This window comes from Stereum hirsutum (assembly GCF_000264905.1).
Source record: "Stereum hirsutum FP-91666 SS1 unplaced genomic scaffold STEHIscaffold_13, whole genome shotgun sequence".
NCBI classification, from domain to species: Eukaryota; Fungi; Basidiomycota; class Agaricomycetes; order Russulales; family Stereaceae; genus Stereum; species Stereum hirsutum.
In genome coordinates this window covers 384,269-409,413 of record NW_006763143.1, presented here as the reverse complement: position 1 = coordinate 409,413, position 25,145 = coordinate 384,269, and the positions used below count along the sequence as shown (strand labels likewise).

The following is a 25,145-nucleotide window of genomic DNA, read 5'->3' as shown; positions in this document are numbered from 1 at the left end:
TATTCGGCATCAAAGGTGCCGGTTGCCGGGGCCACATCTTATCCTGTAGGTGGCGCATGCATTGCCCGTGTATGCCTTTAAAGCGTAAGGCACTCCACTGAATATCAGTTCTACATGCCAATTGATGCAAAGAGAGTGTGCAAGACTTTATGACCCCGCAGACATACCCTCGCCAGTCGGGGAAAGAATTGCCCGCTATAGGCCTATAGGCGGACTTTTCGGACTCCAGAGGTGCGGCACTTCAGGTGTACTTACTTCAGGTGGCAAAGGTGTCTACACCCAACAGGAGAGCCAGTTGCAGCCGTGTAGGCACATCAACTAATAAAGATGAGAGTTTCAGGTGACTCAATGCTGGAGGCAGGATATTGGCCACCGTGACATTATCATTTTTCTTTTCTTTTCTTTTGCGTGTCCTGGGGTCGGCTGGCGTGAGGGTCCCTTTCGGAGATGCAACTGCCCATTTTGCATCTCACCGCGCACTGATTGGCCGGCGAGACGATTCCCAACGAATTCTGAGGTCCAGAACGAGTTTGAAAACGAGTTTGAGTTCCGAATCGAATTTTGTGTGGGAAAACACCCGCCAATGAGGTAGGTCTACCAAATAGGGTGAGTATCGGGTGCCAAAATGGCATCTCGCACGCGAGATATTTTGTCCGTCTGGGACCTTGAAACAAAGAGTCTGAGCGCTTACCCCGGATCTTACCCCACATCATCATGTTGGACTCAGATAAGATTAGATCGACGCTCGAATTTAGGATGCTCAATCATAATGTGGCACACAGACTGTGGCACCTCTCGAAATATTGGATAGGTTTATATGTCTTCGCTGCATAGTAATGTTACATACACCATCCACCGTTATGATAGTACACAATACACCTCACTTATCTGCTTCAACAGGACATCCTAGTAGATCGTACCATTCCTGTTAAACAGCTCTCGGGCTGTCCGCCATCCGCTAGAGCTTCCAAGCGTATAAAAATCCGTCGTAGCCCTTGTGCCCAACAGTAGCGATCGTCGTCGCTTCGACCTCCTTATCCTCCTTGAGGTGGTCCAACAGCTTTCTTACGCCCACAGAGCTACCCGAAGTATCGCTCTCGTCAGCGACGTTGCCGTTACGGACGACATTGTCCACGATCTGTACAGTGTCGTTGATGATGGGGAAGACGAACCAAAAAAAAGATTAGAGCGGAAGAGAAAAGACGGTTTGTCCGACTACGCACGATGACGCCGCCCTTCCTGACCAGCCTCTTCGCCTGCAAGAAATAATTGAGGTTGTTCTCCTTGTCGGCGTCGATGAATGCTAAATCAAACAACTCTGACTCGGGAGGTGTGGGCATGTTGGCAAGTGTTTCGACTGCTGGTCCGAGGACAATGTCGACCTTCGAGGAGACGCCGGTCGTGATAAGATTCTGGCGGGCGACCTGTACAACGTCACAGTTTGCAATGTGGATGATGATGGGTCGAGGAGGATGTGTAGATGAGCGATGGTAGAAATAAAGCAGGACGTTATTACGCACCTCCGCATGCTTGGGTTCCAACTCACACGTAACGACCTTTCCGTCTTCAGGCAAGGCTCTCGCAAACCAAGTAGCCGAGAATCTATTCACCAAGCGCAAGAACTCATCAGTACGACCAACGACCCAGTTCTTCTTCATGGCACATATATTCGCCTCCTTGATAGAGCGCGCACGAGTTTCACCACCACAGAGAATAACAAACAGGAAGAAAAAGCGGACTCACCCTCCAAGCGTCCCAACTTCCAAAACTCTCTTCGCCCCAATCGACCTCGCGATCAAGTACAAAAACTTGCCCTGAGCTCTGCTAACTTCGATAGCCGGAACATCGTTCTTCTTCGTGTTCTCAAGTGCGGCGTCAAGAGTGGAGTCGGGAGGGAGAAGGAAAGAGTTGTGAAAAGTGTCGGAGTGGGCCCAGTCGGAGACGGTGGTGTCGCGGCGGGACATGTTGTAGTAGGGGTTAGTTGGACTGTGCTGTAGAGAGAGGTTCAACGGTCGAGTGCTGGACAGAGGAGGGTAAGGTGTGGGGCTCGACGGCTATATATAAAAGCACGTCTCCGAGTCCTTATGACTCCAATGCCTTTGAAAACCTTTGAAATGCTGCGGTTCATGCCAATCACGAGTGCACAGAGGATGCGGTTGATGGTCGGCACGATGTCTTTTGTGCACTGTGACTGTAGACTGTCCGGAAGGGTACACATTACTACGATGCTGACGGTGTGCTTAGAGCAGCCGTAAAGCACCATATCAGTCGTGTGGACATTCTTCTGGAGCTTTCAAGCCCTGTGAGGACGAGTGTATGGAGCGCAGATGAATTCATAGGATAGGGGCTCAAAGTTATCTGATAAGACAATCTGACTGATTAGCAAGCACTGATGATGGTTCACCCGTGACCCATCAATCAGAGGACCGGATCAACCTCAAAGCATCATCGACATCATAACGTTCATCACACGACGAGAAGATGGCATAAGAAAAAGGTGCAAATAAAAACAATAGCGGCTTCAGAGGAAACCACAGATAGCCAAGTCTCAGAGGCAGTGGCGATCCGACCTTGGACGGTCATGATCTGGACAGAGCGAAAAAAAGAAATACTGCGTGAAAGCAACGCGCGACGGGCTTTGCTGCATAGCGATGCGATGTTCGGAACATCCGGGGTGCTGGCGAGCACTCGACCACCATGTGTATGAGCAATGAAACGCCTCAAAGACGGCGGCCGTACGAAAACGCACCGCGACGACGACGGATGCAGTAGCACTTGCAGAGCAGTGGACATATGCGGGTCAACTAAAGGCGGTCCTTCCTGAATTTCAGTGATAACTTGTTCGGTACGAGAGCACCAAAGACAACGCAGTACATTGTAGTGACCAAGCAAGAAGTTGCAAGTTCGACGAGCCTACGGTTGGCCTAAAATGGAGAAAAGCGAGAGTATTAAGACAACTGTCTCCAACCGCCGAGACCCCTGAGAAAGAGGGCGAGACCGGAGGACAACCGGAGGAACAAGCAATTTGGATGACCGTCGGTGCCCTCCAAGCAAGAACAGAAAACAATAGTCCTTTAATCAGGCAACTGGCCGGCCGAGAGATGGAGAACTGTGCAAAGTTTTCAGAGGCCACACCATTTTAGCGATGAACGAGAACAGCCACCATAAGACGAAGAGGATAGGTTTTTGCAAGACGTCGGCGTCGTGTTCGACGGCGAGGAAAGAGCGATAGACGCTGGTGGATCGGCAGGGGAGTCAGGCAAATTTTGAGTTGCCGGCAGACTCCGGTAAGGTTCCACCGGGACAGGGCCGGGCGGATCTAGATTGTATGAATCTGACGGGTCCAGTACCCACGTTATGCGTCTTTCCCCCATCCTCATCGTCTCGAGTCCTCTTGGTTGCCCGAATCAGTACTGTGGCCCGTTCTGTCGCCTGTATGATGCACTCTACTCTGGAGATTAAGCTCGCCTCTGGTAATATGAGCGAAAAAATTCCTTGTTATCTTCTGCTATCCGCCAAGGCACTGTGGGACCTGTCTCGCTTAGATGTCATTTGGTAAAATATCCGGCTTCGGAGAGGCTACATAGCCGGATTGAACTCAGGTCGTCGGTGGATACGAAACTTTCTGGTAGTTTCGGTTTGTTCACGGCTGACTAACGAACACTATGACGAGACCATGCATGACCTTCGGGTACGTTCACCGAGTACCAGTCAAACCTGCAATGTCACTGCGTAAAGCTATAAGATGATCCACCGGGACCCTTTGAGGTTGATTTTCCTCCTCCCCGCCCTTTGCCCCACCGTTCTCCTTCGCACATCCTACCCCCATATCCCCTCCCATCCCCGGTCCCGGAAAGACAGTCAATCCAACCGGTTTACAGCTAATCACGACGATGGAGAGCTCAGCTTCATCAATCCACTCGCAGCACACCCTTACGGGGCCTTCTCCCTCATCTAAACCTTCGCCGCATTCCTCGACAGCACCCCTACCACCCGCAGAAGTTCCACATTACAAGCTCGTTCTTTCTCAATCCCTTGTCACCGATGAAGTGCTTCATCACACCTACCCAGGCTCTGGGACTTCAGAAGACCCGTATCGAATCGAGTTCATCCCACACGACCCACGTAACCCAAAAACATGGAAGAAGTGGAAGAAGTGGACTATCACTATGACGTGCGCTATTGCAACATTGGCTGTGGCGTTCGTCTCGAGTGCATTCACGGGAGGTATTGCGCAGATGATGGAGGCTTTTGGAGTGGGAACGGAGATCATCACGTTGGGCGTTTCGTTGTTTGTGCTTGGATTTGCGATTGGGCCATTACTCTGGGCTCCGTTGAGTGAACTTTATGGGCGGCAAGTTCTGTTCTTTGCGACGTACGCCGGGCTGACGGCGTTCAATGCCGGTATGTTCAATTCTCCGTTCACTTTGCCCTATACGGAACTGCACAATACTCACACACGCCAATTGTTTAGGTGCTGCTGGATCGCAAAATATCCAGACTCTGGTCATTCTCCGGTTCTTTGCTGGCGCGATTGGTTCAAGTCCTCTCACCAACGCCGGTGGTGTCATCGCTGACATGTTCGAGTGCGTATTCTCTTCGCTATACCATCATATGACTATAATTGACCAGCTTTACTCCACAGCGCGAACGAACGTGGTCTCGCCATGGCTATTTTCTCCGCTGCTCCTTTCCTCGGACCCACCATGGGCCCCATCGTCGGTGGTTTTCTTGGTGAGACCGAGGGGTGGCGTTGGGTCGAAGGTCTTATGGCCATCTTCACCGGCGTTGTCTGGATAGTCGGATCACTCGTCATTCCTGAGACTTATGCTCCCGTTCTCCTTCGTCGCCGCGCCGCCAAGCTGAGCGAGATGACTGGTCAAGTGTATCTCAGCCAGTTAGACTACGATAGAGGAAAGCAGTCGTTCAGCCAGACGATGCTAACAGCGTTGAGCAGGCCGTGGATCTTGTTGATTAGGGAGCCGATCGTCTTCCTACTTTCGTTGTACATGGCTATCAGTGAGTTTCCCCTTGTTTTCGTCGACTTATCTCCTGCGGTCATGCTGACGAGCGGTGTCCTTCAGTCTACGGAACACTGTACATGTGTTTCGGCGCGTTCCCAATCGTGTACCAAGAAAACCGTGGTTGGTCGGAAGGTGTCGGTGCGCTTCCCTTCATCAGTGTCGCCATCGGCATGATGTTCGGTGTCCTCTATGTGTACGTCTTTCACACTCTTCTGCTTGCTATCTGGTCTTACCTTTCTGTTGTCTCTTCTTCCACAGCATTCTCTACGAGAACAAACGCTACGTCCGTGCTGCCAAGAAGGCTGGTGGACGTGCACCTCCAGAACAACGTCTCCACGCTGCCATGATCTCCTGTGCCGCCCTCCCCATCGGTCTCTTCTGGTTCGCATGGACAAATTCTCCCTCCGTCCACTGGTCCGTCTCCGTCATCGCCACCGCACCCTTCGGCTTCGGCATGGTCCTCGTCTTCCTTTCCATCATGAACTACCTCATCGACGCCTACGTCATCTACGCCGCCTCCGTCCTCGCTGCCAATTCCGTCCTGCGTTCCCTCTTCGGTGCAGCCTTCCCACTGTTCACGACGTACATGTTCGAGAACTTGGGGATCCATTGGGCGAGCACGATCCCGGCGTTTCTGGCGCTGGCGTGTGTGCCGTTCCCTTTCTTGTTCTTCAAGTTTGGCCCGCAGATCAGGAAGAGGTGCAAGTATGCGGCGGAGGCGGAGAGGTTCCTGAGAGATATTCAGGCGGAGAAGGATCCGAAGGAAATCGCTGAGGAGGAAGAGGCAGAAAGAGAAGCGGATAGGGAGACATTGAATGGGAAGAACAATGTGGAGAGGGATTTGGAGAAGGGTAGTCCGAAGGGGGTTTAGACGCGGTGGGTGTCGATCTCGACGAACTTCTGTCGATGATCATGACGGTCGGTTTCTATTTGATCTTGTCTGTTTGTTCGTCCGCTTTGGGTCCGCGTTTGGCGCATTTCACTACTTCACGCTCTCCACTTCACGCTTTCCATTTCACGCTCTTCATTTCATCCTGAGAAGACCTTCTTAGTTCGCTTCGCACATCTCTATGTCTCGTTCATGCATCACATCTCTACTCTCTCCTACTCCTACATTCTTCTCTCTCCCTCTCACGTCTCTTCTCCCGCTCTCAAAACACATCCTAGATTATGCTCACTAGCAAATATCAGTGAGTATAATGTAACATTCTCCTTATATCCTAATCCACTTACATACATAGTACAGCAACCACAGCACGCACGTACTCACACTTACAGACTTGTTGTTTCTGTACCACATTTCGCACACTGATCTCCCATTGACTTATATCGTTTATAAGTATGTAGATATGTTCAGCAGTAGTATTTTGATGACGAAACGAATACAATGCTCTCAAACACCATTCTTTCTTCGACCCGACGGACGCTTGCTCTTCGCTCAGTTATGTACTTGGTAACAAGCACTGCAAACGGTAGCCGAAAATACGGCATCAACGTCTATGAACGTTCAACCTACTTCGCCCTATCTTACCAATATGCATCATGCAAGCGCTCCAGCAAGCGCTCAAAGCGGCCCAAGGTTGTTACTCGACGCGACTCGTCACTCGGACGACCACACCGCATCCGACTCGAGCGCTTAGTGGACCTTTTGTTACGCGCACCCACGATCGCTGGACAATGTTAACAGCGTTATGCGGCGATGGACAACAGACAGCAACAGACTGTATGTGATAGTAAATTGTGGGACTTGCGAGTAGCCTGACACCACATCGTCAACGTTTCCTTTGGAGCCACTATCCATGGTAGCATGTACGGTCGGAATTAGAAGCGGATGCCCGTTCTCTCCATGTCAGTGGTTTGTACTCAAAGTCAGTCGTGGGCAGTGGTCATGCGCTCTTTGACCAATGGTATTGAATGAGACGTTCACTGCAAAGGTGCGCATGGGAATACTTACACTATCTATCTATATCATCTATAACACGGGTTATATTAATACGTCTTCTATCACATCCTTCGCACATCCCATACTCTCAGCTGCGATCGTACCACTGGCACACACCACAACTTGATCCTCCCTACCGACTATGTCCACCGCGTCCACTGCCAAAGAAACTCCTCTAAGCGGAGCATGTACCAAGGACTGCTGGACCGCCGTCAAGCACACTGGCACTCCTGCAGGGTCTTTCGAAAAGATAGGCGGTCTGGATACATACATTTCACTTCCGCCTGCCGACTCCAAATACGCCCACGCTCAGGGTGGTGGCGAAGGAGGAGTGGTGTATGAGAGGGTATTACTTTGGTTCCCAGATGTGTTCAGCTCGACGTTCTTGAATAACAAGTTGGTTATGGACTGGTTTGCGAGTCGAGGTGCGTCGCATCTTCTCAACATCACCTCCGTGTTTCTCTTTTCGACCACTTACCCCCTCTACCATATGTATATAGGGTACCTCGTCCTTGGCCCAGACTACTTCCTCGGCGATCCGATATACCTGCACAGAGGTGTCGACCCGAACTTTGACGGTTCGACATGGATACCGAACAAACGCAAGCTCGCGGACTCGCTCGTTCCGCCGTGGATTGAAGCCGTGAAGGCAAAGTATGGTGCGTTGCTCCCTTCGGCCCCTATTGCCTCCCCCTGTTCTATATCTATCTTTAGAGTGAGATTGGGGAGACGGCTTGCTCATGATTGGTATGTGTGGCGGTGGCGTGGGATGTAGGAACGGAGAAGACGAAATGGGTGTGTTCGGGTGAGCAGCAAACCTCGAGCTTGGAATGCAGGCTCTGACTGCGTACTGATTTTTGAGTTGGTGTGGTGTGAATTGGGCTATGGATAGGATATTGTTTTGGAGCACCGGATGTTCTCAAACTTCTTGCCGAAGACTGGGTCACCGCAGGTAAGCCCTTATTTTTCAAACCTCGTTATCATCTTCAGTTCAAGTTGTCGCAACTAACACATGGCTGAAGGCGCGTTCGCTCATCCAGCTATGGTGACAGAGGAGATGTTCCAGGGTGTTAAGAGTACGTTGTCACCTCCTTACATTGGAATGGACGACTGTTCCAACATACTGACGATGGTTCATCTTTAGAACCTCTTTTACTCTGCTGCTCTGGTATGTCTGCCTTCATATACTTTCTATGATATGACCATGTACTTACCTATGGCACATATCTACTCTTAATTATCCACTAACATTCACACACGTTCAATTTACAGAAATCGATCACACCTTCTCTGCCGCTGCCCGTCACAAAGCCGAAGAAATACTCGTTGACCCTAAGTACGCCCCGAAGCCAGAGTATTACCTACAGCTGTACGGTGGCGTCGCGCATGGGTGGTCTTTGAGGGGAGACCCGACAATTGAGAGGGAGAGTGAGTCTTGCTCTTTCTTCCCTCAGATCACCTTCTCCGGTTTTGATGTTCATAGCTCATTTATAAAATGATGTGTACTATGTAGGGTGGTCGAAGGACGAGTGTGCGAGGAGCATGGACGCTTGGTTCGATCGGTTCTGCAGCCTTACTTGATTCTGGAGGACAGCAGACGTCGCTGGGAGGCCTGAGCTGGAGTTGATGTCTACCGATGTGAATTGTATTCTTCGCCTGTGTTCGTGCATATGTATATGATTCTATTGTCATGGCTGTAGCATGAGATCAACATAAGATTGTCGTGATTATACAGAGCAAGATATTGTCTCTGTGGCGCGCCACTGAGTCGTATAACTTACTTTAGATAAGATAAGATACATAGACAGCGCCCTTCAAAAAGGTCTCATCATTTGCAACTCCGAATCCTCCGCCGTCCGGGCCGTTCCCCTGTCACCTGTCCATCACCACAGTCAGCTCAACTATCGTGTTTGCAGCGTACTGTGTTCTGCCTAGACGTCTTGGCAGCTCTTATTCTACAGCGTAGTATCTCGAGAATGATGCTGCATAGGTTGGGAGAGCTCAGGCCTCAGGCGAGCCTACGGCACTTCGACAACACTTCGAACCAACACTCAAGGAGCATCCTTTGTATCTCAGACAGGGAGGACAACCGCTGCTGTCTTACCGGTCACCATTGGGCTCTGACTTTCGAACTTTCACGAGGTGGAACCTCAGAAGTAATGGTCCTCAACCCCCCTTGTCTTTGTTTCTACCACCTTGAGCTTACCTTGGTGTGATCGCCGTCGCGACTCATAGCATGCCTCCTGGTTTCGTCCTCATTTTGATGTGCTAGTACAGCATCCACTGCCATGATATTGCCCGTCGTCATCGACGGGCTAAAATCCAGGTAAAAGTCATATACAATACAGAAAACACATCAAACCGCAGCGTGGGTGGCGCTCGGGGAGCATCGCCTGATCTCGGGCATGCTCATTTGGTTGTGATTGAGATGTAGGTGCGCGTCTCCTTCATGTATAGGGCCGTTCTAATATGGACCCCATTGCAAACTGCGTGCGGAGGTGACTGTCTCTTTCTGATTTGCATGGAACTAGCGCACAGGAGGCGGCCACACTGCCCCGTGGGGGGAGTATAAAACTCAAGCCGATGTCGTATATTTTCGTACTCATCTCGGCCTATCAATCACAACACACTCACCCTATTCTCCCGCAACATTTTTGTTTCTGCTCTGAGTTTTTGGTTCTCAATGATACCCCTCATGCGATTCAATCCTAGATTTGTTACGCTCTTCACATTATGTGCTCTTCCTCTCTGTGAAATCACAACCACTCTTGCCGCCTCGTCTGGAGTCACCACGACAGGAAACAGCACCATTCAGACGCTGACGCCCGCATTGGTCGAATGGATTCAGGACCAGATCGACACAAAAGTGCTTCCTGGGGTGGCCGTGGCGGTTGTGCATGAGGATGGCTCGTTGGAGTATGGGTCCTGGGGCGTGAGGACAGAGGATGGGGTGAACATGACCTCCGATGTGAGTATCGGCGCAATTCTTCTTGCAACTTCTTGTTGTGATTGTGTTAGTACTGATCTCGTTTGATGCTCTCTAGACATTGACAAACCTTGGGTCGCTCTCTAAATCGTTCACTGCTTCGTCCATAAGTATTCTCATCGAGTAAGCCTTTCCAACGTCTCTAGTTCTGGAACATTGAATTTATCATATGTTCCAGTGACTTCGCCAACGGAAGAAACAGTACCCCCCTCCCGTCGACTATCAAGAAGCTTGACTGGACCACAAAAATCAAGGATTTATTGCCTGAATGGCACCTCATGGACGACTTTGCCACGGAAAAGGCGAATTTGTACGACTTGCTCTCGCATGTTACGGGGTTGGCAAGGTGCGCTGTCTCCCCCCCTCCGTAATGGATAGACGAAGGATTGACCTTGATTTACATACTGTGACATCGCTTAGGCACGATTGGTCCTATAGCGAAGCAGACACAATGACGGATATCCTCGAGAGAATGCAATATCTCAGGCCTTCGTTCGAGCTGCGAGAGAGGTAATTCAGGTTCAGCGGCCACTGTAAAATTATTGTAACTGACCTTCATTCCTTTCGCACTAGATTCGAATACAACAATCAGGTCAGCACCTTTACCTTCATATCCTTATATCATGATTTAAAGTGGGTTCTTCCCCAGATGTTCATGATCGCCTCACTCATCATCTCCACATACACCAATTCTTCCCTTGGCGACTTCGTCCAGTCTCGCATTTTCGATCCCCTGAATATGACCTCGTCCACTTATTCCCTCGACACCGCCGTCGCCTCCGGCAGGTTCACTCAGACGTGGACCAGTTCAGGACGCAGGATCCCATATTGGGTGAAGGAAGACGAGTTGGCATCAGACTCAGGACCTGGAGGAGTTATCTCCTCGGCCGAGGACCTGGTATGTGCTTTTCTTCATACGTCTACTGAGAGAACGAGACGGCCAACTCATATCACGTGGCACGGCAGGCGAAATGGGTCAGAATGTGGATGAATGGCGGAGTGAATCCTTCCACAAACAAGGCTATCGTGCCCGCATACGGTGAGCTAACGACGGCTCACAACGTCATCTACGGAAACACGTCAACATTCGGCCCCACCACGTCTATCGTGGGCTCAGGGCTGGGGTGGTTCAGAATGTCTTATGAGGGCCATGACGTACGTAACCCCTTCTCTGGCGAAGGAGTATCCAGCTTACGGTCAATGGCACAATTAGCTCGTGTGGCACGAGGGCAGTATTCCCGGCGTGAACACCGCGCTCGGTTTCTTGCCCTCAGACGGGTTGGGTTTCGTTGTCCTCATCAATAGCGATATCACGGATAGTCAACAGCTATACATCGGAGATCAGATCATTGCCAACTTTATTGCCGCCAATTCCACCTCCACCTCTACGACTGCCACAGATCTCTCCGCTAGAGACGTACTCGCAGAAGGACCAATCCTACAACGCCTATCGCGGTCAAAGAACACCGTTTACCGTTCTCTCTCTCGAAGGGATTCGAACTCTTCTTCATCAATAGCGAACCTGGACTTCTCTGGAACGTACTATAACCGAGGCTACAGTGGCAATCTCACGCTCTGTTCCGCTTCGTCTTCTTCCTCCGACTGCCTCGACCTCCTCTCTAATTTCTCCGCCGTTGACGCAGTCTCTGACTCAGGCTTCAACGCATCCGATCAAGAAGCGTACGAGCTAGTAGCGAACTGGGGCAAATTCTTTGCGCCACAGATCCGAATTGTCCCGACTGGTGTCGAATCAACAGATGGGATTGGAAACACGACGGTGGAGGCGACCATCATCGCGACGTCTTTGTTCCCGCAGGGTTATGGGGCGAATACGACGGCGTTCGAAGAGGAACTGGGGAGTGCGGATGTGACGTTTATCGTCTCGGCAGGGAACGGAAGTGATGCGAGTGTGAGTGTGCTAGGGTTTGCGTTGAGTGGGACGGAGGTTGAGGAGAATGACAGGCAGCGGGCAGGTGGGAGTGTGGAGGACCTGGCAGATGCGTGGTTCGTAAAGCTCTGAGTTTCCGCATAGAAAGGACTCGAACACTCACGAGCTGACTCATGGACTCAATGCGTGTGGACATCGACGGGCTTTCAGCATCCTTGTAACTTACTGGCACACACGTTGCATAACTGTATTTATAACTTAATGCAAGAGAACGTTCGGCGACGATTCCATGAGGGAGCAGAGCGGCACATTCGACCATATCTGTTTCTGGATGCACCCCATATAGTGGATAAGGAAGAAGCGGCCCAAGGTCAATGGCGAGAATTAAGAGTTAGCTGTATTCAATGAGTTTGATGTAGATGGCATACACGCGGCGACCGCGAATTAGACAGATGTTACAATACAGGTGTAAAGGGCGGAGTTCAATAAGTGCCACAGGAACTCGGTGGCGTGAGTGAAGGGTCTCGAACGTCAACGTCGTAAAGGTGATGAAGTCCAGCGAAGTCCGGATGCGAAATTGTATAATACAGGCGGAATGCATATCCACGATAGGATGAAAAGTAATAAGGAGTCGAATAAGAATGAAGCTAAGCGTAATACAGAGGGGAGCAATACACATGTTATAGGTAATCGAAAGTTCCAAAGCTTAGGGCGTAGAGCATAAGAGACGAAGTGCATGAAGAGCATGTAGTCGAGGATTGATGCAGCAATGACAGATCGCGGAAAGGGAAACGATTGGCGCTTATCGCCAAGGAAATGGTGGAGGCGTCAGATGAAACAGTGTGCAACGGACGCGCACACGCTATAGCAAATAAATGTGAATAGGGGAAAGATGGAACGGCATAGAGCTAGGCGTACATCAATCTTCGCCATCGAGTTCGAAGCCTTTGTGGACGCGCATGTGCTGGCCGAGGTTGTCATGTCTGCTGAACCCCTTCCCACAACCAGCGACGGGACATGCGTACGCTGAAGAATTCATAGTAAGTCAGCGCGTTGCAGATGTCGAGGAAGGGAGACGAAACAAAGACAAAACACTGACGTTTCTCGTGAGTATGAATTGACCGAACATGTCGCTTCAAATGCTCCCCTCTCGCGAAGCACTTTCCGCACCCATCAACCTTGCACATATACGTCCTCGCATGCTTAGGAGACCCATCATGGATAGCCACCGTGGGTTTCGTAGGAACGCGCCTTCCACGGCTCTTCTTCGTCAAATTTGGCACAGGCACAGGGGCGGTAAGAGTCGTTGCCCGACGCAGGCGCTCTACCGTCCTGGCGATAGCACCACGAGAGGACGACCTGGCGCTAGCGGGACTCGAGGACGAACGAACATGGCCGCGAGATTGGCCACCGACTGCAAGAAACTCGTCATCGCCCTCGTCTACATCATCCATCTCGCTCTCTCCGGTGTCGTAGACGTTGCTGATCGGGTACTGCATCGACAAAGGAGACGAGCCTGTATCTGAGGCATACGAGCCGCTGAGACATTCCTCCGGGCGCTCGTACGTCTGACGGGTATCGAGAGTGGGATAGGCGTCGGTGGACGGATATGGTGGGGATACGATGTGCCGAGGGTCGCAAGCGTTCAGGAGAGGGGATACGGAATCTGAATAAGCCGAGTCGGTAGGCGAGTGAGCGAGAGGAGGTGGCTGGTAGCCGTAAGAGAATGACATGGGCATGGTGTCCGAGGACCGCTCCAGTCTGAGGTCAGATGTGGGGGCGGTGTGAGATGGGACCGTGGACTGCGCCTGCGAATACGCCACATTGGGGGTGTACATGGCTGTGTCGATCTCGTAGTTGGGATGGGAGGATGAGGACATCTGATACTGCATGACGGATGGTTGGGCATAGGACATGTTGGAGGAGGTGCGCGATAGAGGATGAGGGGAATAGGACGAGTTATGTGGAGAACGGATGGTGTCGACTAAGTCGTAGGATAAACAGTTCTCGGAAGATTCATAGGGACCGAATTCCTGTTTCGGTGTATACGGCGCTGAGGCAGTGCTGGACAAAAGACCCGCACCTACTAAGAGTAGTCACGTTCAGTGTTGAGTATTGACCAGATAGGATAAAGAGAAGCCCACCTTCGGCCCAAGAGGCGTTTCTGGATGTGTCAGGACCGTTGTGCATATACTGCGAACGCTGAGAGTATTGAGCGGAATAATAGGCATGAGACTGGCTGTCTGCAGCGAATGAGCCCGAGTGTGGCGCCGACTGAGACATTCGCTGGTGAGGGTCATAGGACTGGTAGTGCATAGGAGAAAGTAGTCTGGGGTTGGTGGGAAGAGGGGCCGAGGAGGGCATAATAATTTGTGCGATGGAAGGAGGTGATGAGTGTGGGGAAAACGTGGACGAAGAAAAGGTGGATGGAAGCGATCGTCGAAGCGGCCTATATACCCAGTCTGGCTGTGGCGGCGAGACTTCCTTCGGGAGCGGCGGATGCTAATTGAGAGACATTTCGGTCAGGAAACGCGCACCGTGGAAATCAGGGTGGAAAGGACATACAGCCGCCATTTTATTTGACGTTGAGGAATCCGTCAATGGCGCGCTGAGATTGAAAAGAAAATGGGATCGGCGGCGGAAGTGATCGTGAATGGGGTGGCGGGTGAGTCCGATTGCTCGATTCTCTGTATGACGGCGTACGGATCAAGACTAGCTCGTAAGAAGAAAAAAGTGCGTCGTCTCGGACGAGAAAAAACAATATCAAAGTGGGGAACCTGAAGGTTTGGGTGTGACTCTTATCCGAATGCGGTCAACGGGTTATCATGAAATTTCGTAACAAACTCGTTGCAAGATCAATACCTGATTCGCAGTGAAACGCAACAAACCAAAAGTTGGACAGCCCGCCCAGACAAAGCGACTACGGACGAGACGAAGAGAAAGGAAGGACAGAGAACCTGAGGCTGTGACACGTAATTCCTCCGCTTGGGTGGACTCTCCGCCACAATGTCGGGGCCTCGTTCCTGATTCGGCTCTCCTCAGGGTTTCTGCTAGGCCTATGTCATTAAACATATAGTTGACTCACTTAAGTCATGAGCTTCATGAGAAGAAATAGAAAAATAAGTCGCAGCGTCTACCTTTGTGTTCTAAATTGGGAGCAGTTTAGCGCCACAACGTTACGCAGATTTTGTCACGGATCGGAGGTTTAACTTTGCTTTGACTCAAGCAAATTTACGAAAATTCTAGACCGCCGAAAATAGCAGTTCCGATCTTCTCTGACACAAACCTGGGGCGGCACCATCCACTCGGGCTTGATCGAGTTTTGGAAGAGGAACCCGTTCGGGGTCCTCGTGGAGTGCAACCGCTCCGTGATATCGTATTCCAGGCTGGATACCAAGGGAATTTACTAAAGAGCATGGACTAAGACTGCTATGAAATAGCCAAGACCCAAAACTCTACCCTCATCGAATCTACCTAAGGACGCAGATGTCTGTGTACAACCCTAGACGCTGTGTCCTCTAAATTATGATCGCTCTCCGCAAGCTGCGCACTCGCTCTTGCGCACAATCTCGATAGACCTTGGTCGTCAGGAAACGGCATGTTTGTGGCGTTTCGAGGTCAAGATATGTCATTGAAATTATTTCGAGTCGGGTGGCACCAACGAAACGTTATCGTAGAATCTCGTGTTGGCCGCGATCAACTGGGTGCAGCGAATAGAGCTTAGCGGATTTTCGCGAAGAGCTCTACGGTGAACAACGCTCCGGCTGCAGATTGCAGATCATGCCATGTTGATTTCATCGTTCCTGGCTTCGCAGCATCCTTCGCCAACAATAGATCAGACCCCGTTGCACCGTCACGGCCGCTCATGGCCATGTATCACTGCGTAGGGATCCCACTGTTAAAGGAACGAAAGGTCCGAAAGCGTGTTGAGCGAGCGTAAGCACGGGTGTCAAAAAATGATGCAACTGCTTGCACATACATACCGTGACTTCTATGATAGCACTACTGTTTTGATCCCGCTCCTCGATGGATCAGGAAGCACAGCGAAGCAGATAACTTGCGTATCGATAATACCCTCGATACACAGCTTTGCCGAGAAACGTGCTCTTTGTACGGCCCTCGAAGGGAGAACATCTGAACTTCTGATCCTCGTTCCTGAGATAATATCTGTCAATAGACGTGAGCGGAAAGACAAATAGTCGATCACGAAGAGGCGCCGATCATTGAACGTACACCACTGACCACATCCTCTCGGTTCTTCCAATGGAAGTCGTGTGCCAAGGCCCAAACACAAAGACAGGGCACCGATGACACCCCACCCCGTGAATTCATGGAACCCATTTCGCCGACGACGGTCGTACGAGGCCACATCCCGTCATACGCCAGGTGTAGTGGGAGTTAACCGGCCTAGAAAATCATGCGATGAGGAGGACACGGAGGTAAACTTGGATTATACTAGACCATGCGTCCATCGCTCAAACTTCTCCCCGACTAGACCGATAAAACGCACAGGCAGTAGAGTTCAAGGGACGGAAGACTGTCACTGTGCGGTGAACGAAACAAAGATGAGTCAGCTTTCGGGCCTTGTAAAACGGCGAACTCACTACGAGAACAGATGGTCGAAGTCCGTGCACGTTTGAGGCGCGGATAGCTTGACCTACGACCGAGGAAGATCGCCAACGCCGTCAGTTTGACGTCCTGACCGATGTGGTACCTCTGCAGAGCGACTCGGCGCAAGGGCCAAGCAAGAATCAAGCCATAAACCGTCATTGCATACTGCGGACTGAGCGTAAGCAGTGCCATCAGCGGGTGAGATACACTTGGGAAGTCGTAGCTGGGCTACAATACCCGTGCTTGACTATGAAACAATGATCAATCCCGCGACCACCGACCATCGCTCGACATCTCTTGCATTCCTGTATGTAGGCACTCGAGAGAGCGAGAATCGGAATCATGATTGACGATGGACCTTGCCTAGAAGTCATCCGACTCGGGATGTGTTATTGCCAACATTGAAGGAAGAGAACATGCACCCTCAGTTGAGAACAGTTCAGAAGGCAATTACGGTTCCTAATGCCAAGGCAGCGAATTTGTTTTACTTCAAAAAAGCCCATGGAAAGAGACATTCAGAGCGTCTTCGGGAGGCTATGCAGGACCACAATCGCGACTGACTGAACGCTTCGGAATGATCGTACCACAGAGAAGTCAGCGGTGCCATGAGTAACTCCGTATTAGTATCGCGGCCCATGGACGACTGTCGCGTCAAAGAAGTATAGGTAACAGGGACGCAGAGTTCCTAGAAACAATCATTGCGATGCGAATGTCATCAATGAAACAGCTCGGCGAATGTGGTTCCTTCGTAGAGCTAAGGCGAGCCATCCCATATAGCCCATCAACAACCACGAAACACTCGTGCTCGGTGCGAGAATCGACCGAAATCCCATATCGAGACCCGGGACAGACGCTAGCCATCATAATGAGAGGCAGCGACATAGCACTCCATACCAACGTATAACGCCCACCTGTACTCGTATACTTGAAGCGGCAATGCCCATCACACCGATCACTGGAGGTCGACGGATGCAGTCAACTAGGAATGAGACTGTGGGCGACACAATGTTCGTCGATCCGCCGTCATGAAGATTTCTGGGAAGGAGCTGCTTCATCGGGGCTGCGCTAGTCAGAAGATCTATCGCGATCAGTCCGTCGATACTCCGCCCGTCTAGAAGAGAAGAAACGCTGCAATGAGTTGTAAACTGTCTTCCGAACTAAAATGCAGGGATTACATACAGCTCCGAACATCGCCTGGCAAGCCGCAATACCAAAACGGGATACAAAATTACGCTATGGCGGGAGGCGGAATGTGAAATCCCTGTCAGTGAGGAAATCGAAGAGCAACTTCCGTCACGTCGTGATCAGTAATTCTGCACCCATATGGTCAAATACATCGATGCAATACGACTCGCAGGCTGGACGAGTGCTCTATCGATCGCAATGGTGCGAAGGCATGGGGTTTCAGGCGCGACAACGGTGGATCTGGTACGAGTCAGAGCAGACGGTCAGAACGGTGGAAGGCAGCTTGAGAACGAACGAATGGTTTTGCTGGCACCACACCGTTCCTTCCATCCATTGAAACACATTTAGCCTTTGCAATATAGAATGGGCGCCTGCGCCAAGATGATAGCTGTAAGAAGAACTTGCTCCATTAGTGATCGTGGCAAACCCGAGATCGGGAAATACCGGAAAACTCACATTGGGTGAGCATAGACGGTAACAACAATTTACGACTCTATTACTGGTCACACACGATCCTCAATACCACCTACAATGTTTCAACAAAAAGCAGGATCTTCATTCGTGTTCGACAATCCTGAAGGCTTCCAGCGGAAGATCGTGACTAGAGAAGGGACTGAGGCCGTCTAAAAAAAGAGCCTGAAACCTAGTTAGACGTCCCGAGGTCGGTCGCACGCAGCGTCGAGACCGCTGCACTGGAGGTCATGGCCTATGGCGCACACAGTATACATTGCGTTACTATCAGTTATCTGGAGAGGTGATTCGATGAAAACAATCCTCACCTCGTCAAGTATTCACGGCGTACCTCCCAAGAACAGCACTCATGGGTACCACAAGAAGGTGAATGGTCATATCCGCCATGCCCAGAGAAGGGACGGAAAAGTGTGGCAATTCGTGCCTCCGTACGTGTTTCGCCTTTTTCCCGAAAATCGAGCGGCGAGACAATACCGCTGGGCGCTATTGGCCATAGTGGACTTTTCGATAAAAGACCGCTCTCACCACTGACTTCCGCTTTCTGAAAAAGGATTTGGGCAGATCCCTCGACTTTCCGAAACGGTCATGGGCCTTTCTAGGACAGAGGTTCGGGACTGAGTAACGAGCCGCAAATGGAACAGGCGGGTACGACTGACCGCATGAGGAACTGTGACTCGAAGGAATAAATAACGTTACAGGTGCGGAAGGCCGTAGACACTGCACGTCGGACCCAATGTGAGTGGTAATTGGTGCGGCCGGATCCTCGAGGACTTTCAGTCGACGTAAGCTGAAAACAACGTTTTAGCAGACCCCAGCACATGCTAGGATAAAAATAGGATAAACAAGCAGATGAGCGGACGATGGAGCGACTTAGGTCGAATGAACATCAAGACCGGTCCGCGATCTCGAGTGCAGGTGTACAGCCAAGCCGTGACGAGCACCATCGTTCTTCAACGTGGCCAATCGTTGCTCTACACTCTCAACTCACTTGAGACCGACCGTGGCAGTAGCACCAAGCGTTTTGATTGACGACGACGAGAACGAGGGCGAAATTATCCCTACGAATCACACAGGGTGACTCACTTTTTTGAGGTCACTCTCTCGGGGCCGTTTGTCTTACCACTTACCGTAGAAGTAGCGACCATTGGTTGAAGAAACCTTAATGCGACTCTCCAACCAGGACGACGGGCACGGTCGAATTGAAGATCATCCAGATGGTCCACGTATGGTCCAATTCCTGGAATAGTTCTAGATGGCCTGTCTTCTCGACGGAACGGTGAAGTGAACTTTGTGGAACCAGGGCATTAGCATGAGCAAACGCGTATTGCAATATCCATAGGAATGGAAGGATCGGTCTCTCCGTACCATGATTGACGCCTAGCCCCAGTGGGATCGGGTGCTTCGATACCCCTGGACCTCTGGTAGACACAGTTCGTATAGGCTCGTTAAACGATACAGTGGCAAGTTCAACCCACGGGCCTAGGCTGCTCAATGATAACTGCGGAGAATGGACTTGAATGATGAGTACGTCGAAAAAGATTTTTGGTTAGATGAATATGACTGACTGCAGGAAGGCGCGAACAACCATAGGTCGCCACTCCGATGAACAGATTGGTCGAGACAACCCTAATACATACACCGCTCCAGTGAAATGAATGATGAATTTCCAAAGTAGCGCCGTAGCAAGAGCGCCCTCGTTAGGTCCTCGGGCGCTAGGAGGTGCCCATTTGTGAGTGCGCGCCGGGGATTTGTCGGTTTGTCGGTGAACGCGACGTTGAACGAGGAAGAGACGCACGGCGGAGACGCGACGTGACCGATGGTTTACAATTCTGAACCTGATATACAAACATACGAAGCTAAGATAGCCAAGACACAGAAGTGATAGTGGAACGAAAAACAAGGCAAAAGGGGAATCAAGAGGTCGAAAGTCGAAATGAAAGGTGGTAGTATCGTTCTTGCCTTCCCGATAGCTGGTACGCTGGCGAAAGCATGTCGAATAATTTAGGACAGACGGTGGTAATGCAAGAACGAAGAAAGGTGAGATGTACGATAGATGATGGAGGGCTGTACATCTTGTGCAGAGCGACTGCAATGCAAGAGTCAAGATAGCCAAAAGACAGGTGCAGAGAGAAAATGAAGAAATGTGGATTTTACGCGTCGTCTGTCATGATTGCAAAGAACTCCTGTTCGTTGATCTCGCCATCTTGGTCAAGGTCGAACTCGTCTATCATGGCTTGTCTGCAGAAAAGTCGATGCACATGCATCAGCGCTCGTTCTCAGAAGGAGATGGGCTGCCACAATCACAATGTCCGCAAGGCCGTCGAGGACGACCTTAAGGCCAACAGAGAAACATTGAAAAAGAAAAGGATCGGATCCACGTACAACTCGTCGTCCTCCAATCGGTCGCCGATTTCTTTCGCCACACGTCGAAGGTTGCGGAGCGTTATCTTGCCAGTGTTGTCATCGTCGAAAAGCTGGAAAGCGCGTCTGATTTCTTCCATCGGGTCACGCGCCAGAATGCGGTCGTTCACTATTGTATAGGTATATTGAAACCGTCGTCAGTAGAAGTATAAAATGAGAGCACTAACTCTCGAACAAAACACGTAAATTGACCCTCCTGCAGATGTCCCTATGGCTCACCCGCCAGCCTACGACAACGAAGAACGACAACACATAAAACCACACTCACTGATCTTGGCAAAATCCTCAAATTCCATCAACCCATGCCCGGTCTTATCATGGTCCTTCAGTATCTTCAACACCTCCGCCTTCTTCAAATCGAACCCCAGTGCCCGCATAGCCACCTTCAACTCGTGGTAGTCCACACATCCGTCCTTGTCCGTATCAAAGAGTTCGAAGGCCTCTTTGATCTCTTGCTTTTGCTCCTCAGAGAGCTCTGGCCGAGTGTGCGTGCGCCGTTTGGCTTTGGTGGCGGCGGAAGACGAGTACATGGTATCGGTGGTGGTACTGATATTGGCGAGTGTATGGATAGATGATGTGCCCGTTGAAAGTTACAGAACAATCAAAAGACCGTATCAGGTAATGAGATGATAACCAAGACTAGATTTTGCCTATGGCGTATACGGAAGGGCGGAGAAGATGATGGAGGAGAGCAAGGACACGCAGACGCGACGCGACCGACGCGTTTTGTGTCCCTGCACGTGACAGTCGTGAGAACAGTCAGCACAAACGGTGCCACTGGTGTGGCCCGTTCTCCGAACTGCAGCCGCCATGGACAGAACAGTTCCATACTTTGGACATGGGCATAACTACTCAAAGGGTCGATTTCTGTTGGATAATTCCCTTATCATGTCCCGTACTTGCGCAATTCTATACTTAAGCCAACGGATTGGCATTCTGACGGTGGACCTTGGGTGGACCTGTGAGAGTATCCCTAGGTATCCATAGAAGGCTTCTGGTTTTCTGAAGGTTTCTGATGGTTGCTGAACGGCGTGTATGCCCGAAAGCACCACACGGCACCTTTCCTCAATCTTGAGTTTCAGGATCATCGATTATAACAAGCTAAAATGTAAAGAGCTGACTCGGATAGTAGACACCACTACGAAACAGTTACCTATTAATCCATTTATGTTAAACTAGACACATATCAAAACGATAAAGTTCATGCCCTCGCCGCAGCCTTGATGAGGTCCGCTGCCCTCTCAGCAATAATATATACCGAAGCTTGTGTATGTGCCGCCGGTACATACGGCTGCATTCACACATAAACCGACGAAACCCGATCAGCTGTCTCTGCCTCAAGCGACGAAAAAGATGAAACTCACCAGAACACCAGCATCCACGACTCGCAACCCCTTCGTCCCCTTGACGGTCAGATCAGGATTTACGACACCGCTGGTCGTGTCGTTCCATGCGGACATAGACGTGCTGCTGGTGGGGTGGTAGACGGTTCCTGCGTTATTGCGAGCGAATTGTGCAAGCTCGTCGTCTGTGGTGGCATTCGCAGGAATAGCTGTGTCTGTGAATAAGTGAGTGGGCATGTAAGTCAAGGGAGTTTTGGAGTGGAGGGCCGGGGGTAACCGACCAATGATGTAGTCGCTAAAGGACGGAGAAGCGAGGTAGCGACGAGCGGCTTTGATGGATTCGACGATGGTATGGATGTCGAAGTCGGAGTTTAAGAAAGCCTAGTTGCAGTAAGTGACATGAGTAATGGAGCAGAAATGCTGGGTAGAAGTGGCTAGCATCGCTCACAGGATCGATGACTGGGGGATCCCAAGGGCTCGAAGAATTTATTGTCACGGAACCACCTGCATAGACAAAGTGATTCAGCCCAATATCTGACGACGATGAATGATAGATTTGGCGTACGAGAAGTGGGCGTGACCAGGTTCGTGGTGATGCTCAAGAAGCGCCCCGTGGAGGGCGTAGTGCCGACGAAATTGTCCTGTCGAAGGATCCTCGTTTCAGCCACTTGTCATATACATCGCAGTATCGCCTATGTACAACTCACCACGAAAACAAACTCGTAATGCCCACTCGTACTCCCCGCACTTGGATCCTGCACCGTCTCAAAAATAGTATCGTTCTCCGGGAGTCTCAGCCATCCAATCTGTAACGACTCTGCCGCCGTGAAAGTGCCTTTCCTGGAATTCTCCCATTCCTCTTGTTTTTCGGCGTAGAGCGTAGTGTTTCGATTGATGTCATCCCAGGTGAAGTTGGAGTTGACTTCCCAGCTGTTGACGAGTAGGACGTGGTCTTGGAAGTTGGAGCCAACGTAGGGGAGATCGACTACGGTGGAGATATTGAGAGAGGAGAGTTCGGCGGTGGGACCAATGCCGGAGAGGAGGAGGAGCTGGGGACTGTTGATGGAACCGGCTATATACCGTGAACGAGATTAGACCACCTCTCGTTTCCAGACACCAGCATTGAACGCACCAGAGAGGATGACCTCCTTCGTCGCATTGACCGTGTAAACAGAACCTTCAACACCCCAAGTGATATATCAGAATAAGTCTTCTCGTTTTGACACCGACACAGTACTCACTGCTAGAATTCGGCGCAAACTGAACACCATTGATGATCGGAACCCCGTCCTCCTCACCCGTCTGTAAAACCTTTATGACCTGCGTATTGATCAACACATCAAGGTTATCCCAGTTCGATGCGGGCTCGAGGTAAGTGTTTGCCGCATCCTGTCTCGAGCCATTTCGGATAGCGTACTGGCCCCAACCTATCGCGCAATCGGTTATGGATCAGTCAATGGTCTTGATTACATGCGAGGAAAGAGGCATTGTGTGCAGAAGTACTCACCAATGCCAATGGTGTTTCCCGAATTCATGTCCTCATTGAAAGGGAACTCGCTCAGTTCTGAAGTGGTGTTTATCACTCTACCGTCGATATCCGTAAGGACATTTTGACTGCTAATACCAACCAAACCACTCGTTCCGTGAATGGAAGCCACAAGTTCGCCATCGGTGTCCCTCCCATCAGAGGTGGGGACGAGTTGCTCGACCTTCAATATCGGTTCAGCGACCTCCAGAGGCGACATCAATAGGATAATGACGTGACCTACCCCCAACATATAAGGCTGAAGAGAATCCCACGACCAGCCGTCGTCCCCAGTAACCCGCGCGAAGCGATCAAAATCATCCTTCGACCCTCTTGTCCAAACGATGCCGTTGATACAGGAAGAGCCACCAAGGATTTTCCCACGAGGGTAGACGACGCTGCGACCGTTGAGGCCTACAAAGGGCACAACAGTTAAGTCAGATGTCTGCCCATGAGGTCCTCATCCTTCAAGAAAGAACAGACCTGTTTGTGCGGCGGTTGTATAGTTCCTAGAAGGTCGAGCGGTGGATTAACAGTAAGAAAAGTGATCATTCGGGAAACGAGGGTCGTACCAGTTCCAAGGCCTAGGTGCCCCTAGGGTCAAACCGAGGTATGGTATGGCAATGTCTTCGATATCGTCAGGGCTGCATCACAAGAAAATCCGTCTCCGTTTCAGTTTAACGCTCAGAATGAAAGCAATACACAGAGACAAAGACCCACAGCCCACCAGCCTCGATGATCAGCACGTTTGCGGTAGAATTCTCTGCGAGTCTTCGGGCCACGACACTCCCGCCAGGACCAGCTGAAACAGATGAAAGAAGAGTGAGTGTTAGGGAGGATAATGTAGAAAAGAAGCGTGCGTACCACCAACGACAACATAGTCGTACTGTCTGTCGGGTAATTGAGAAGGGTCCGTATAGATTGCAGCGTAGGCACCACACAGTGCAGAAGCGGCGTAGAGTAAAGAGAGTAACAAACGCATTACGACTAACCGTTACAACTTATAACTAACAGCGCACTATTCGACGACTTCAGTCCTTTTGTACCATGGACAGAACTGGATGCAGCTTCGAAGCATTACGCGTACATCGTCTTCATCGGCGTACAAGGCGGTGTCAAGAGGATTGCATCCGCAGATTGCACCATCGGGAAGTCCGGCAATGGACCCACGTACGAGAAAAACAAGATTCTAGCGCAGTGGAATGGTACGGTCGCTGGAGCATCGGGACAATCAAAGATATCACGGAGGCGCGCAGGACGCCACGCTGGCCGAACCAAGGAGCGCGTTGCCTGGAGGCTCAAACGTTCAAGGACGCGGGATGACAGGACAGAATGTCAAGGAGATAGCGACAACCATCGAAGGAGCGTAATAACCTCTACGTTGATACTCGCAGGCTGGTTGACCGTGAGTAAGCGAGCTCCTAAAAGAGGCCTGTTGGGCGTCCGACTACAATGATGGGGATAGCTTGACTCGGAGTTTAATAGAAAGGGATGGGACAAGCTTAGTCGCAGCACGCTGCGGTCCACTTCCACTCCATCTCCCGTTCATAGCACGCGGAACGATCACCTACAGCCTCCTGCGCAAATTGTATGCATAATGATAAAGGTCTAAAATCATCATTCTACGACGGTCTGAGTCAGCAGATTTCATAGTCCAGTCGCTACGAGGACTCTTACTAAATGAATAGAGCGTGGATACCCCACCGCCTGAGAGACGACGACCGACGGGGATATCGTTTGACTGTATCA

The 25,145-nt window shown here is 50.8% G+C and overlaps 7 protein-coding genes across 7 annotated transcripts; 3 read left to right on the top strand and 4 right to left on the bottom strand.

Annotated features, from left to right (window-relative positions):
- Window positions 1-799: 799 nt before the first annotated feature.
- On the bottom strand, window positions 800-2,015 carry STEHIDRAFT_83291 (O-methyltransferase family 3 protein). The gene is made up of 4 exons (XM_007307365.1): window positions 1,744-2,015; window positions 1,521-1,602; window positions 1,224-1,424; window positions 800-1,138 (listed from the first exon to the last, which is right to left on the bottom strand). Exons 1-4 carry the CDS (start codon window positions 1,962-1,964, stop codon window positions 959-961), a joined length of 684 nt encoding a protein of 227 aa, XP_007307427.1. The 5' UTR covers window positions 1,965-2,015; the 3' UTR covers window positions 800-958.
- Window positions 2,016-3,850: 1,835 nt separating this feature from the next.
- On the top strand, window positions 3,851-6,423 carry STEHIDRAFT_141102 (MFS general substrate transporter). Its single transcript, XM_007307364.1, has 5 exons — window positions 3,851-4,404; window positions 4,475-4,586; window positions 4,646-5,019; window positions 5,085-5,217; window positions 5,283-6,423. Exons 1-5 carry the CDS (start codon window positions 3,894-3,896, stop codon window positions 5,893-5,895), a joined length of 1,743 nt encoding a protein of 580 aa, XP_007307426.1. The 5' UTR covers window positions 3,851-3,893; the 3' UTR covers window positions 5,896-6,423.
- Window positions 6,424-7,089: 666 nt separating this feature from the next.
- STEHIDRAFT_123720 (alpha/beta-hydrolase) lies at window positions 7,090-8,661 on the top strand. The gene is made up of 8 exons (XM_007307363.1): window positions 7,090-7,391; window positions 7,467-7,625; window positions 7,742-7,771; window positions 7,859-7,918; window positions 7,989-8,042; window positions 8,111-8,134; window positions 8,239-8,394; window positions 8,480-8,661. The coding sequence occupies exons 1-8, from the start codon at window positions 7,109-7,111 to the stop codon at window positions 8,545-8,547; spliced, it is 834 nt and encodes a 277-aa protein (XP_007307425.1). The 5' UTR covers window positions 7,090-7,108; the 3' UTR covers window positions 8,548-8,661.
- A 988-nt stretch (window positions 8,662-9,649) lies between these two features.
- STEHIDRAFT_141100 (beta-lactamase/transpeptidase-like protein) lies at window positions 9,650-12,102 on the top strand (the record flags this gene model as incomplete). The annotated part of the gene is made up of 8 exons (XM_007307362.1): window positions 9,650-9,934; window positions 10,011-10,075; window positions 10,131-10,298; window positions 10,373-10,462; window positions 10,526-10,544; window positions 10,602-10,850; window positions 10,919-11,107; window positions 11,166-12,102. The coding sequence occupies 8 exons, from the start codon at window positions 9,650-9,652 to the stop codon at window positions 11,970-11,972; spliced, it is 1,872 nt and encodes a 623-aa protein (XP_007307424.1). The 3' UTR covers window positions 11,973-12,102.
- A 657-nt stretch (window positions 12,103-12,759) lies between these two features.
- Window positions 12,760-13,294, bottom strand: STEHIDRAFT_62792 (uncharacterized protein; the record flags this gene model as incomplete). The annotated part of the gene is made up of 2 exons (XM_007307183.1): window positions 12,760-12,866; window positions 12,940-13,294. 2 exons carry the CDS (start codon window positions 13,292-13,294, stop codon window positions 12,760-12,762), a joined length of 462 nt encoding a protein of 153 aa, XP_007307245.1.
- Window positions 13,295-19,997: 6,703 nt separating this feature from the next.
- Window positions 19,998-21,203, bottom strand: STEHIDRAFT_123717 (Ca2+-binding EF-hand protein). Its single transcript, XM_007307361.1, has 3 exons — window positions 20,797-21,203; window positions 20,490-20,637; window positions 19,998-20,345 (listed from the first exon to the last, which is right to left on the bottom strand). Exons 1-3 carry the CDS (start codon window positions 21,056-21,058, stop codon window positions 20,258-20,260), a joined length of 498 nt encoding a protein of 165 aa, XP_007307423.1. The 5' UTR covers window positions 21,059-21,203; the 3' UTR covers window positions 19,998-20,257.
- Window positions 21,204-21,729: 526 nt separating this feature from the next.
- Window positions 21,730-24,378, bottom strand: STEHIDRAFT_159871 (alcohol oxidase; the record flags this gene model as incomplete). Its single annotated transcript, XM_007307360.1, has 13 exons — window positions 21,730-21,819; window positions 21,893-22,086; window positions 22,153-22,252; window positions 22,320-22,375; window positions 22,437-22,512; window positions 22,579-22,943; window positions 23,004-23,048; window positions 23,113-23,298; window positions 23,379-23,810; window positions 23,880-23,905; window positions 23,969-24,040; window positions 24,117-24,198; window positions 24,261-24,378. 13 exons carry the CDS (start codon window positions 24,376-24,378, stop codon window positions 21,730-21,732), a joined length of 1,842 nt encoding a protein of 613 aa, XP_007307422.1.
- Window positions 24,379-25,145: the final 767 nt, after the last annotated feature.

Excerpts from the sequence above, each read along its gene's own strand:
- STEHIDRAFT_83291 (XM_007307365.1), bottom strand. The coding sequence starts at position 1,964 with ATGTCCCGCCGCGACACCACCGTCTCCGACTGGGCCCACTCCGACACT. Across the intron at positions 1,425-1,520 it reads TGGAACCCAAGCATGCGGAG|GTCGCCCGCCAGAATCTTAT; the intron begins GTGCGTAATAAC and ends GACGTTGTACAG. Across the intron at positions 1,139-1,223 it reads TCAGGAAGGGCGGCGTCATC|ATCGTGGACAATGTCGTCCG; the intron begins GTGCGTAGTCGG and ends GACACTGTACAG.
- STEHIDRAFT_141102 (XM_007307364.1), top strand. The coding sequence starts at position 3,894 with ATGGAGAGCTCAGCTTCATCAATCCACTCGCAGCACACCCTTACGGGG. Across the intron at positions 4,587-4,645 it reads GTCATCGCTGACATGTTCGA|CGCGAACGAACGTGGTCTCG; the intron begins GTGCGTATTCTC and ends TTTACTCCACAG. Across the intron at positions 5,218-5,282 it reads ATGTTCGGTGTCCTCTATGT|CATTCTCTACGAGAACAAAC; the intron begins GTACGTCTTTCA and ends CTTCTTCCACAG.
- STEHIDRAFT_123720 (XM_007307363.1), top strand. The coding sequence starts at position 7,109 with ATGTCCACCGCGTCCACTGCCAAAGAAACTCCTCTAAGCGGAGCATGT. Across the intron at positions 7,626-7,741 it reads AGCCGTGAAGGCAAAGTATG|GAACGGAGAAGACGAAATGG; the intron begins GTGCGTTGCTCC and ends CGTGGGATGTAG. Across the intron at positions 7,772-7,858 it reads GACGAAATGGGTGTGTTCGG|GATATTGTTTTGGAGCACCG; the intron begins GTGAGCAGCAAA and ends GGCTATGGATAG.
- STEHIDRAFT_123717 (XM_007307361.1), bottom strand. The coding sequence starts at position 21,058 with ATGTACTCGTCTTCCGCCGCCACCAAAGCCAAACGGCGCACGCACACT. Across the intron at positions 20,638-20,796 it reads TGAGGATTTTGCCAAGATCA|TGAACGACCGCATTCTGGCG; the intron begins GTGAGTGTGGTT and ends CCTATACAATAG. Across the intron at positions 20,346-20,489 it reads CGATTGGAGGACGACGAGTT|ACAAGCCATGATAGACGAGT; the intron begins GTACGTGGATCC and ends ACTTTTCTGCAG.